The sequence below is a fragment of the Branchiostoma floridae genome, chromosome 19 (assembly GCF_000003815.2).
Source record: "Branchiostoma floridae strain S238N-H82 chromosome 19, Bfl_VNyyK, whole genome shotgun sequence".
Taxonomy (NCBI): domain Eukaryota; kingdom Metazoa; phylum Chordata; class Leptocardii; order Amphioxiformes; family Branchiostomatidae; genus Branchiostoma; species Branchiostoma floridae.
In genome coordinates, this window is record NC_049997.1 from 1,653,305 (window position 1) to 1,666,576 (window position 13,272).

Here is a 13,272-nt window from a genome sequence, read left to right on the forward strand (position 1 = left end):
GACAGTTGGCACAGAATACAAGCTTACATTTTGTACTCTCCCTCTATTGGTGAAAACACTTTTCAAATTTCAAACCTAAAATTGAAGTTTTTGAAAGAAAGCTATCGCAAAATTTGATATGATCTATTGATAAGTCATGAATTTTGTATATACTAACCCATTGGAACAGAAGTTTGTTAAAATAAAGTTCAGCAGGTTGTACCTCTATGTCTTGCATGGACAGGAAGTTGGAGTTGGAGGGGAATGCTCCATTCAAGGCTGTCCAGGACACAATGCTGCACGAAGGGTGCACCTTGTACAGGGAAGAATACATTTAGTGTCTCCTTAGGGAGTAAGGAACAGTAGTTATAGGGGAGGAGAGGGGAGGGGCAGGGGCTCTCTTCAAGATGTGATATCTGCAAACTATGGAGGGTTGATATCAACAATTAATTATTGCTAATGGAGAGAAATGGGACAGTACAGAAGGATGACACAAGATGGCGAGTACATACAATGTACAATGTGATGTAATATAGGTTTTGTGTGAGACAGTAGGGCAGACACTTGATGCACTTGATGTTTACTTAAAATTGATGGAAATATAGGACCTTCATGTACATGTACATTCAGTTTTGATTAAAAGTTGTTGACTTAAAACAGTCTCTTTTTCCAGCATTTCCCTCATTGAAAAAGGCACACACAATATTTGCTTTCAAGTCATTGTAGTTTAAAGCGATCAATAATACGGGTTACATCTATCCTCAATACTTCATGACCTGTTATAATATAAGCAAGAAACTTTCTTGTGCACACATATCCGTCGATATTGCTTGGCAGTTTAATCAGTCTGAAGTACTGCATGTAACTATAGCCTCCAATTGGTCAGATGTGTAATGATATAATCAGGGATATAACAGTTCATTGCGTATGACAAGACTATATAGTTCACCTACCTTGCAGGTGCTTCCACATTTACTGCCACTTCGACTGCTGCTTCGACTACTTCTACTGCCACTACGTTTTCTCCGCGCTGCAACGTTAGCGGAGCTGCTTTCACTCTCACTATCTGACTCCGAGCTGCTTCCACTGCCACTTTCTCCTGCTGCTCCCATAGCTTCCTCCTCCTCATCCTCCTGTCAGAAGGGCAAAATGCAAAATATTAGAATTGTGTATGACCTGTACATCTTACTGTGCACTTAATCATGACCCGTACATCTTACTGTGCACTAGTCATTCCCTTTACATCTTACTGTGCACTTAATCATGACCCGTACATCTTACTGTGCACTAGTCATTCCCTTTACATCTTACTGTGCACTTAGTCATGACCCGTACATCTTACTGTGCACTAGTCATGCCCTTTACATCTTACTGTGCACTAGTCATGGCCTTTACATCTTACTGTGCACTAGTCATGCCCTTTACATCTTACTGTGCACTAGTCATGCCCTTTACATCTTACTGTGCACTAGTCATGGCCTTTACATCTTACTGTGCACTAGTCATGCCCTTTACATTTTACTGTGCACTAGTCATGCCCTTTACATCTTACTGTGCACTAGTCATGCCCTTTACATCTTACTGTGCACTAGTCATGGCCTTTACATCTTACTGTACACTAGTCATGCCCTTTACATCTTACTGTGCACTAGTCATGCCCTTTACATCTTACTGTGCACTAGTCATGCCCTTTACATCTTACTGGGCACTAGTCATGCCCTTTACATCTTACTGTGCACTAGTCATGTCCTTTACATCTTACTGTGCACTAGTCATGGCCTTTACATCTAACTGTGCACTAGTCATGCCCTTTACATCTTACTGTGCACTAGTCATGCCCTTTACATCTTACTGTACACTAGTCATGCCCTTTACATCTTACTGTGCACTAGTCATGTCCTTTACATCTTACTGTGCACTAGTCATGCCCTTTACATCTTACTGTGCACTAGTCATGCCCTTTACATCTTACATGCACTAGTCATGCCCTTTAAATCTTACTGTGTACTAGTCATGTCCTTTACATCTTACTGTGCACTAGTCATGTCCTTTACATCTTACTGTGCACTAGTCATGCCCTTTACATCTTACTGTGCACTAGTCATGCCCTTTACATCTTACTGTGCACTAGTCATGCCTTTTACATCTTACTGTGCACTAGTCATGGCCTTTACATCTTATTGTGCACTAGTCATGGCCTTTACATCTTACTGTGCACTAGTCATGGCCTTTATATGACTGTGCACTAGTCATTTTATTCATGGTCTGCATATCTTACTGTGTACCCACCCATAAGACATTCAAACCTTAACTAAGTCTTACCGTCTGTTGTGATGCCTCTTCATAAGACATGGCAACAACAGCAAGAATCAAGTTGACAAGGTAGAAGGAGCCTAAGAAGATGACCAATAGGAAGAAAAGCATATTGGCATGCCCAGCTGTCCCAAGGACCTGTAAACAAGATATAATACTGATTAGAGATCATTTATTGCACCAATCAATTAGACTCCACTGGTTGTTTTCTTACCCAATATCTTGTTAGTAGAAAATCAAGGAAAAGATGTCTTACAATAAAATGAAACAAAATCTACTGCTTGACTGGCATATCCATGTATAAGTTAGCATGAAGGGCGCTTAATGCTGACCCAAGCACCTTCAAGTTGTCTGTTGTAATCCATGGGCTATTCAGATATTTAAAGAGTTCTGTCATTTAATTTGTCCTTATTAATGAAACATTGACACAGCAGCCGCTGTCAGCCTCACCTGTTGATAGAGGTTCTCCCAGTAGTCTTGGTTGATAAGACGGAAGGCAGTCAGCAGGGCCCAGCCGATGTTATCAAAGCTTGTGTACCCAAAATCTGGATTCCCTCCAATCCGAAGACACCTGAATCCTGGATTACAAAACCTGGAGGAAAGTCCAATCAAGTCAAAGCTGTGAAAAATCTCTGACAGCAAAAAATGCACTTTTCCTAGCATGAAAGTTCATCTGTGTTGGTAAATGACATTGGATAAACTTTATCTGACCAACAGTCTTAATTGATTGGGACTTACCCCAATTGACCAACAATTAGCTTTCATAACGTGACATCGGAGACACATGACTGCAGCAGAGGGTCCTGTGTCACCCCCCCGTCTCTGTTCAGCGATGGATGGTTATCTGGCCTCTGCTTCAGTCATGTGTCTCTGACGTCACATTCCGGAAGCTACAGTAGGGAGGTCCTTTCCAGCTGACGAAGTTGGGCGAAAATAAAGGGTGAGTCCCAATCTAGTGTTGGTCAGTTAAAGTTTAGTTTATCCATAAGGCACTTTTCCTGCTTAAATTCAAACTGAGAAAAGTTCAACTAAACACTTAGCTGAGACCACATTGCCTATGACAACGCCATTCTGTAGATTATCTACAGAATGGAGTAGAGGCAGTGTCATAGGCAAGGGCTTGTGGTCTCAGCTAAGTGTTTAGTTGAACTTTTCTCAGTTTGAATTAGGCTGGAGGTCAAAGGACTAGGTGGGTAGGTACAATATGTCTGATTGACAGCTAAAGTGAACAGGAAGAAAGCATTGGTCGCCTAAAGTAAACCCTTCTCTCTTAGGAGGATAACTGATAAAGACAATTGTCCACTTCCCAGACAATAAGCTCATGGTTCTCCACTTCCAAATAACAAATTACATGTACTAGGTACTCACGGGTCATCTTCTGACTTGTTCCTGCAAAGCCCGTCTAAGCCACGAGCCATCAACCAATGGTCTAGATGAAAGAAAAAAAAGACAATTGTTGGTTTACATAGTATATGTCTGTCTCTTTAACAAGAGCATGAAACAAGCACACTGTACTATTCTCTGGGCTTGATATACATGACATTGTACACCATACTGTTTAATAAGAAATAGATCAATATCCACCATTTTATGTTTATCATATAGTACACTACAAAGCAGAATTTTCTTGTTTCCATTTGATGCATGAATCTTGACAATCATACTATTAGATAGTCTATGGCTGAATTCACATTTTACATGATAAGTTGCTGTGCAATTGTGGCTTGTCATTGATGATAGCCTTTATTGTACATGACCTATCTGGCCAAGTACAGGTATGCAGATTCAAAAGTTATAACGAAATACACATGGTTTTAATAAGAAAGCTCATCAAAGCTGAAAACTCCAACTGCTGCAAGACCTGGCGGTGCCACCTTTTCAGCTTTGCCACCTTGTGCAGGACAGCAACTTGGCCACCTTTGAGTAGGAACTTTTGCAATTTCTAAATCTAAATATAATTTTGTTCAGCCGTTCCTTTATAATGTGGACCTGACCTGATGCACAAAATCAGCAGCATCTCTCTTCTTCGTGACAGACACGTTACATGAAATTCCCCACCCCTACAGTCTCTCATTCTGTCTTTCAGGGCCACCAACCAAGCTTGTCTCAATTTCAACTAGAGTTCAGGGACCTCATACCTCCATGAAATATTTATTGCTTTTTTGTGGATGGTATGTATGTTTATAGTTGGTTGTATTTGAGAGTAATGGTTATAAATGTTATGGGAAAGTAGTGGTGTATTTATTTAATGACACAGAGGATGTCCATCTGATTAGTAATTATTAAAATGTGACACTTAATTGTGTAATGTGCGTTTAAGAGGTCGACGGCATATGGTAGCGTGGTGTTCCTTAAGCTTGATGTTTGGCATTTAAACTGTCTAAGGTTGTCAGCATTATTGAGGTTCGACTATGTGCCTCAGAGCGGTGTGGTGGGAGGAAGTTGGGAAACTCAGAAAGAAGAAGGGATGTGGCCAACTTTAGTCAGATGGTGATTTGATTTTCCACCAATATGTCATAACATCAGCTGTTCACACGGTACAAAAATGAGATGCACACTTTCCTCTGATAGCCCTACATCAACTGTAAGATGAATACTTGGCGCCAACCCCGTCTGCTAAAAAACAAGTACCATTGGCTACAAAAGAGACAACTAACAACTGTCCCTTATCGTAACGAAATCAGAACATATGTATCGCCCATAAAACTTCTGACACCCAACCCATCTAAGATGAGAGGACCTAATGGCATTTTAATCACCATGTCATTCAAATCAGCAGTACAGTATGTGAGACATCCATACCTGTTAAGCATTACCGTTAAATGTACCTCAACTTCTTACAATTATACTTACGCTTCACATCTCCATGATATCCTAACTAATTATCATATTCAAAAAACTCGGGGTTCCCCAAACAGCTGTCATACAAATCACCTACTATCTGCTTGGAGCTAAGCCCATTAACAAACACTTAAAGCACGAGGGTCTACCGAAAGTGCGAAAAGGAATAGGGGTGATTTCTGATATTATTACATCGATTATAACGACAGATACGGCTCCCAAGATCTCATCGATTCGAGCTTTCATCACACCCCACCAACACAACAAGTATGAAACCAATCCATCCAGCCGTTCTTGAGTAATCATCTACACAGACAGAGACACATAACAGAAAATATAACCTCCATTCCATGACATTTCATGGAGGTAATAAGACTGTCTTTAGAGCTTGGTAGGTATGTTGCATTCTTTTTTCTATATTTATGGGGCCTCTGTAGTAGTGTTTGCTGTCTTGCTGTTAGTAATAACTAAAACAGATTCTACAATGCTTACACTTAAACACACTTAAGAATCTACTGGTACCAGCAGTAGATTGTGCCACATGGGAAATTTTTCAAAAAATTAAAGTCAATAGATCCAGTGACTAGTAACAGTTACGCAAAGGTAATTATCTCCATGAAAAATCAGTCTTGCGTGTTTGTTTCCGGATATTTGTGGTCAGTGTAACTCAAGAACCTCTTAATGGATTGCCATGATATTTGGTATGTAGGTTGGTGTTGTGAAGACGAAGGTCATGGTCAATTTTGGTCCCCCTGGTATGCAACTTTGGCACTGCAGCAATATTCCGTTTTTTGTATCTTTTGACTTGAATGTGCTATGGTCTTGATTTTTTGGTGGCAGATAGCTTGTGACGTAAGGAATAGTTGGTGTATGTTTGGGTCCCTGAGCAGGTTGCTCTGGAACTGCAGGGGCATTTTTCTAAAAATCTTCAAAGGAGGATAACTGGACAAGGGAATGACAAATTTAGATGATATGTGGTATGTATGTAGGTTAGACAGAGATGTACATAATCAAGTGCAAATTATGCAAACTGGCACTTAATTTGCATAATCAATGATACAAATCTATTATACACAGACAGACAGACACACACACACACACACACACAGACAGACACACCCAAAACAATTTTTCATGGAGATAACTAGGAATTAAAAAAAGCTTATCTCAAACATTGAAATCTTGAGATACTTACCTTTATTATAATACCAGGCATGCCAGACAGCTGCGTTGTTGGTTGCATTCACTACGCTAACATTGCAGTCACTGTCATCTATCCATTCAAACATGATGTCGTGAACCGTCTCCGTCTCGTTGAATAATGGGTCATCATTGGGGGGTGGGAAGCAGTATCCCTTCTTTTCTGGTGTAATCTGTCCTTTGATGTCCTTGTAACGTGGTGTGGAATAATTAAAGTAGTCTTTCCAGCTCACCCAATTTACCACCCAACGAGGTTGCTCAATTTCTTCATCGTTGCCATTAAACATTTTCAAGTCATCTGCACAATGCAAGTATTCATTTGGCAACGCATTTTGGCTAGCATCGCGGAATTTGTAGCAGAACTCTGCCAAGTTCATTCCATTTTCTGGGAACTCCATGACACACTTTTGTCGTAGCTGACCCATGTACAACTGCAACCCAACTAAGGCAAACACACACAGGCCAAAGGATGTCAGAATGATGACATCACGGAGGTTGATGACAGACTGAATTAAGGCGTTAACGATGGTTTTTAAACCTGCAAAAAACAAATAAAGATAATTTTCAGTCATAGTGAATTCCGTGCTATGAACAGTGAATGCATGCTTTCCTACATTTACATTTACAAATCCACAGGAAGGGTTCAGAAAGGTAGTGCACCATCAATGTCTGATTTTTTTAGTTTGCACACAATAAAGCAAGCTCTGACCCTTGTGATCTTTAAGGGTGCATTCCAGTCCAGAAGCGAGAATTATTTTTGAATAGATAATATTTGTCGGGATTAAAATTCACCCAATTTTCGGCTAAATTACCTCATCTGTCTTTTCGGCTTTAATTCTTTTCTAGATCCAAGTACCCCTTACAGACACGCTTACCGTGCCGTATATGATTTTGCTTGCATGGCCGACGTCCGGCACACTTTCTTGCTAACAGTAGTCGGGATAAGCTTTACGAAGCAGTTAAGTGACTAAAAATAAGTTTGAAGATTATCCCATCTTGGTCAATGGTCCCAAATAGGTCAATGTAAAATGGCAGCACCAAGACTGCTTGTACGACTGACGTCGGGAACAATTTCTCACTAACAGTAGGGTTGCTAAACTAATGAGTCGAGTGACTGTCAGATATTCAGGAAGGTATACACTCAGAAAGATTGAACACTAGTGACCCTTAGGGTATGGAGATTTTGGCACTTTTCAAGGAACATTCTGCTATCTAGAAAGACATGGACAAATTACTACAGAATAATCCACAAATAATAATTCAATTGCCAGTTCCGTTGATGTTTGTGCACTAAAGATGTAATCATAAAACATCAAAGTATTATGATTAATACCAGTACCAACTGATCCCTGTTCCTCTGTCAGAGAGGTGTGGCTCTCAAACATGGGATCTCCATTTAACACCCTATCTCAGGGATGTCGCTAACCAAAGCTAGATATTCATTTTCACCAGGGTTTAGTGAGAAAATTGGTTCGAAGTGCCTTTCCCAAGGGCACAACATTAGAGCACATCTGGGGGAAACCCAGGACCTCTGGTCTTTGAGCAGAACACCCTAGTGACCCTACTGATCATGATGCACTTGGCAGTGCCATGGTTTTATGGGCAATTGGTCAAAATGCACAATAATAAAATATTTGAACACAAAGCAGGGCTCGAAATTCATTTTTGGGATTAGGTGCACTGGTGCACCCAGCTTAAAAAATTGGGTGCACCAAACTTTTTTTGGGTGCACCACTCGAATTTAAGTAGAATGTCAGAAAAACCTAATAACAAGACAACATAGTTACATACTATCAAGTTCTTTAACAAGTACCATGACATACATTTTTATTATCTTTCTAACCCTGTCAATCTGTCAAGAATATGACGTATACTTTGATATCTTTATATACATAAACCCATGAAAATATTTGGGTGCACCCTGTGCACCCACAGAAAATCATTTGGGTGCACAGCTCCAATTTTGGGTGCACCTGCACCCAATATTTCGAGCCCTGCAAAGCAAACAGCATTTTCCATCTTACAAGTTACAATATTTGTTGACAACTGAATTATTATTACCTCAATATCTATGAAATTATCCCAGGAGTTTTCCATTTTCCATCATGTAGTAAAATTACATACAACAATGTACATTGTACTGTGGATATCTAAAGGTGATTGATTGGCAGACCCGATTATACCCCAGTGGCTGTGGGTGAATGTTAGACAGTGTGTTTTCTTCCCAACAGCAACTAAAATACTGTCTCATACATCTCCCTTAAGTTTCTTCAGAAGCTTGAATTTGTCATCATGCACTTTTAAGTAAGAACATTGTACAAGAGTTTAGTGTAAAGCTAATCAACTGGAAGTTGTGCTTTCAAAGGATATCAATATCAACAGTGCAGACTGAATTTTGAGACTTAACACAGTGAGGTTTCTGGTGTTGACCAGAGCCAGAGGTACTTTCCAGTGCTTAAATGTGCACCCCCAATACTGTGCCAGGTGGTGACAATGAGATACTTTAACCAGTACTTACCAGGCACCACTGAAATTGTCTTCAAAGCTCTAAGCACTCGAAACGTTCTTAAAACGGAGAGATTACCCAAATCCATGAACATTGTGACGTATCTGTGACAAAGAGAGCAAGGATATGACAAGTTAGAGCTGACCCAAGCTGGAAAGATTTTTAACCACTCACCAGGCACCACTGATATTGTCTTCAAAGCCCTAAGCACTCGAAATGTTCTCAAAACGGAGAGGTTGCCCAAGTCTACGAACATTGTGACGTATCTGTAGAGGAAGATAGAAACAAATGTACAGGAGTATCAATTTTTTTGGGTAACAGGGGGTGCCAAATGATTTACATGCCATCACTTTGTCAGTCTTGTAGATCTGGGGAAAGTGTTGCTTGAGGGAGGAGAAGAGGCTTTTCCCCAGCTGGTTGGCTTTTATCCTTCATGAAGCACCATCAAGGTGTAAAACATGAGGAAATGCTATCAAACTGAACCAATACAATAGTCTAAGACAAAGTCATTTCCAAAAAAATTTCTTTGGAGGGGGTGCAATTGTACATGTAAATGATAAGCTAGATGCACACAATCTTTACGTCAATTCTTTCCATAAGAATTCAGCCAAATGTAAGTTGTAACAGTTGTATGTGAAATACTTTGTAAGAAGTGATGGAATTTTTGGGATGTATCAACATTAATGCTGAGAAGGAAAACATTGATTTGTTTTGACTAATGCTTGGATGAAAAATTACAAAAATATCACAGACTTGGGTGATTATGGTAATGCTGGGGTTGTTTTCGGGTCGGCTTGGGCTATAAGTGCGGGTGAGGGTTGTACAGTATGGGTAAGTTGGAAAAGGTGAAGTATAAAATTACAATGTGTGGAACTTATAGCTATTTTCAAGGATGTTCCATTATTGATTCGATAATATGGATGACATCTGCAAACACATCAATTTCCATCCTTCTAAAAAAGCTCTCAACCATAAGCAGTACAAATATGTGCGGTTAAGTGCAAAATGATATTGGCAAACGAATACTTATGTAGTAGAATTCCAAATTCAATGCCAAAGTCAAAGATGAAAGAACAAAAAGAAAAAAATTAGGTCCTCATTTGAATAAAAGATATCAGTTGATCATCTCCTCCACCTAGATAACAATGTGTTCAAAGTATAAAAGCCTTAGCAAAGAAAGATATTGTAGCATTTTCTCATAAATTATGTAAATGAGACCCTAATTTGCATGATTTTCAGTCAACCCCTTACCGAGCAATTCTGTTCCAAAAGGATGGTGCAATTGCGCACGCATGAATTGCTGTGGAATTTTTGCCAATTGGATATATACTTAACAGTAAGCCTATTATTTCCCTCTTTTTGAGTTACATATGGCATATTTTTTAGTATTCTAACATGAAATGTAGTGTATTTGTAAACTGTTCTCACTAATTATGCAAATTAGCCCGATTTGCATGATTAGCATTTTACTATGTAAGGCATCTCCGACATGGCTGAAAATTGCAGGAAATGTTGTCTTGGTCGCTTGAGGGTGTGCAGCCTCCAAAGTCCAATTGAGACCCGAAATAAACTGTGTGTGTCCCCTTAAGACAAACGGAACAATTTTGTCGAATGCCAAATCAAAACGAACAATTCTGTCAACAATAGCCCCAGTGGAACAGAACTGGCCAAAGAAAAATGACATGCCTTTTTTGTTGAAGACTTAAAGGGGACTACTAAACTCCAGAAGGGAGTGTTAATTTCCAATAGATTATGTATCAATAAATTCATAATCAGCCACCTCTTCGCAGAATTCAACTTGTGATGAATTATGCAAGGTGAGTTTATAAAACAATATGACACTAAGTAAAACCCATGCAGACCCTACCGTACATTTCCTACATAGAGACACTTCATTCATAGTGAATGTTTCCAACATAAATGAGGGGCGATGCACAATAAATGAAGGGCAATCCTTTAAACAATATTAAATAACTCATAACAAGACGAGATTTTAACATTGCCCCTCAAATTGGTTTTGTAACCAAACTTGCATGCAAGCAAGACTAGTGAGGGTTGCATGTTCTTTTCCACAAGGCAGTTAAATTATACACAGTCATTTGATGAAATTGTGTGCCTCACCACCCATTGGGAATTTCGGCCCATTAAGATCAATATTCCCTCAGGGTGGGGGGCCAGCAGTGCTTGGTACACCACCTCCCACTGGTGAGTTACATAATGGCTTATAATGCCTCAGCCTCTTTTTTTTTTACCTTAGTTTTTAATTTTCCATAAATAATTTTTTTGGGTGGGCAGTGGAGTGACATAGTTTCCAGTTCTTTTTATTAAGCCTGCTTCCTATTCAAGTAAAAACAGCTTATCCTAACAGTTATCTACTGGATAAATGTAACATTATCCACTGACCTGATTTGCCATTATGCAAAAATTAAAGTTTGACACTGAAAATATGTGTCCTTATGCATTTCAGCTTTTTTTTCGTTATAGAAATGGCATCATACTTAGCTTTATATAATAGCCAGCAAAATTTGGCCAGGAGGGGTCAGGAAGTTTTCCCCAGACCTCCCTGGCTATGTCTGAATTTTGCATAAAGCGTTGCCGCAGCCTTCAGCAACCTAAGCAACATTAGAGCGTGAAAAGAGGAAATATTCAGGATGAGACAATCTGTATGAAGTTGATATCTACTACATTATATTCCCACATTTACATCATTTCATATTTTGAGCGGTTCAAACGGCGAAAGGACAAGCCACACTAGGATTCCCTAAATAATGTAACAAAAATTAGAATCCACAGCGTCCTTGCGCAACTGCAGCATTGTATATTTGCTCCTTCAGGGGTGCCTTTAGAAGCATTTGCACGAACCTTATGAGATTCGTACGAACCTTATGTTATTCGCACAAATCACTATGTGACACACACGAACCTTATGTGATTTGCACGAACCTTACGCGAAATCAGCTGATTACTGCCCGTGTCACGTGACAGGCGGATTGGGACTTTCAAGATGGCGACTTCGATCTTTAGCGACAGAAAAATACGATGTGACGCGCAGAAATGAAGAAAATGAGTATCTCACATGTTTTTTTAAATACATCTTCGCCATGGTATAACGTTATGTCCATTCAATACTTTGAAATAAAAATATCGCGGGTAGAAACACTCAAAAACACGTCTACTCCCAACGTAAGCGGCAGCGCGGGTTTGCATAAGGTTCGTGCAAATCACATAAAGTTTGAGTAAATCACATAGTGATTCCTGTGATTTTTGTAAGGTTCGTGCGATTTCGCATAGTGATTCGTGTGTATCACATAAGTTTCGTACGAATTTCATAAGGTTCGTGCAAATACTTAGGCACCCCTGATGTTGGTATGGAATGGAATAGAGCTGTTTCATCCTATTACCTAGAAACGTGCCCCCAAAAATAGACATTGATAATTGAAGTTCTACAACCTTGACCTAATATTGCTTAGGTTGTCAGGACCCCCATGCAGACCCTCATATGTGGATACTTTATAATATATCAGCTGGTGTATTTTGCCAGCCAGTCACAGGTAGTCCCAACAAATGAGGCTGTTTAACGTGGTTAAATGGTATAATGTTTGAAGTAGCATGCATGTTTTACTTCCAAAACTTAATATCTATCTATTTTTAACACCCACCGAGTCGTTATAGCTGCTTTGGGAGGGAGAGCCATTTTGTTGGTGGCAGGAAGCACGTGTTAACCAGGGGGTAAGTATGACTATGAGGAACCGGACTCTGCAGTCGTCTGTAAGACTTTGAGAAACTGGGCAGAGTAGAGAGTCTAGAGTTCTTCGGTTGGGTAGGAGTGACACTCAAGTTGACGTGTAGTACAAGCTCCTTCTCCGAGAGTCACCGAGTTGCTTTCTTAAATGTCTTGGTCACGAGCATGCAGGCAGAAAACCCGTCACTCCTGCCATGCGGCGCCTCGCGCTCCCGCTTTGGCAAGTCGTCCTTGTAATATACCGCAACTATGATAATAAAATATGATATATCGGGTGTATTTGCAGCCAGTAGGTTGAGTAAATGTGGTCGAGGCCCCTCCTCGAGCACGGAACCCTACAGGCTGCTCCCGGAAGACGATTTAGTGGAATTCTTCGTTAGACTCACAGCATCCGGTCATCCTTGGTTCCGAGATCGAGGGATCGGACGGGTGTATCTAACGCGCCACACCGTTTCTTCAGATGATTGTAAAGTTACCCAGTGGCTGTAGCTTTCAACAAACAATGCAGCGCATTTGTCGGCCTATTCTGAGCCGATTTCAGGGCCGAAAAGCTAGTAAACCGACTCGGTAATAAATTTCTTCCATAACGTTCTCGTCAGCAGCGGCCAGGTCTGTCCTACTAAGAGGGTCTGCATGGGGGCGGAGTTGCTGGCAACGCTTTACGCTTAATTCGGGATGGCCGACAGGCCGA

At 40.2% G+C, this 13,272-nt stretch overlaps 1 protein-coding gene across 7 annotated transcripts in view; it reads right to left on the reverse strand.

The window, feature by feature from the left end:
- LOC118406715 (sodium channel protein type 4 subunit alpha-like) overlaps window positions 1-13,272 on the reverse strand; it is a 72,964-nt gene that overhangs the window by 36,102 nt on the left and 23,590 nt on the right. For 3 of the 7 annotated variants that reach the window (XM_035806987.1, XM_035806984.1, XM_035806982.1), the window contains exons 5-11: window positions 9,014-9,105; window positions 6,329-6,871; window positions 3,661-3,721; window positions 2,743-2,884; window positions 2,302-2,430; window positions 933-1,112; window positions 203-292 (exon numbers count right to left, since the gene is read on the reverse strand). In XM_035806987.1, the coding sequence (XP_035662880.1) occupies window positions 203-292; window positions 933-1,112; window positions 2,302-2,430; window positions 2,743-2,884; window positions 3,661-3,721; window positions 6,329-6,871; window positions 9,014-9,105 (1,237 nt within the window). Of the gene's footprint in view, window positions 1-202; window positions 293-932; window positions 1,113-2,301; window positions 2,431-2,742; window positions 2,885-3,660; window positions 3,722-6,328; window positions 6,872-8,851; window positions 8,944-9,013; window positions 9,106-12,498; window positions 13,202-13,272 lie in introns of those variants that run through there. The other 4 variants (XM_035806989.1, XM_035806988.1, XM_035806983.1 and 1 more) reach the window with 4 other exon arrangements.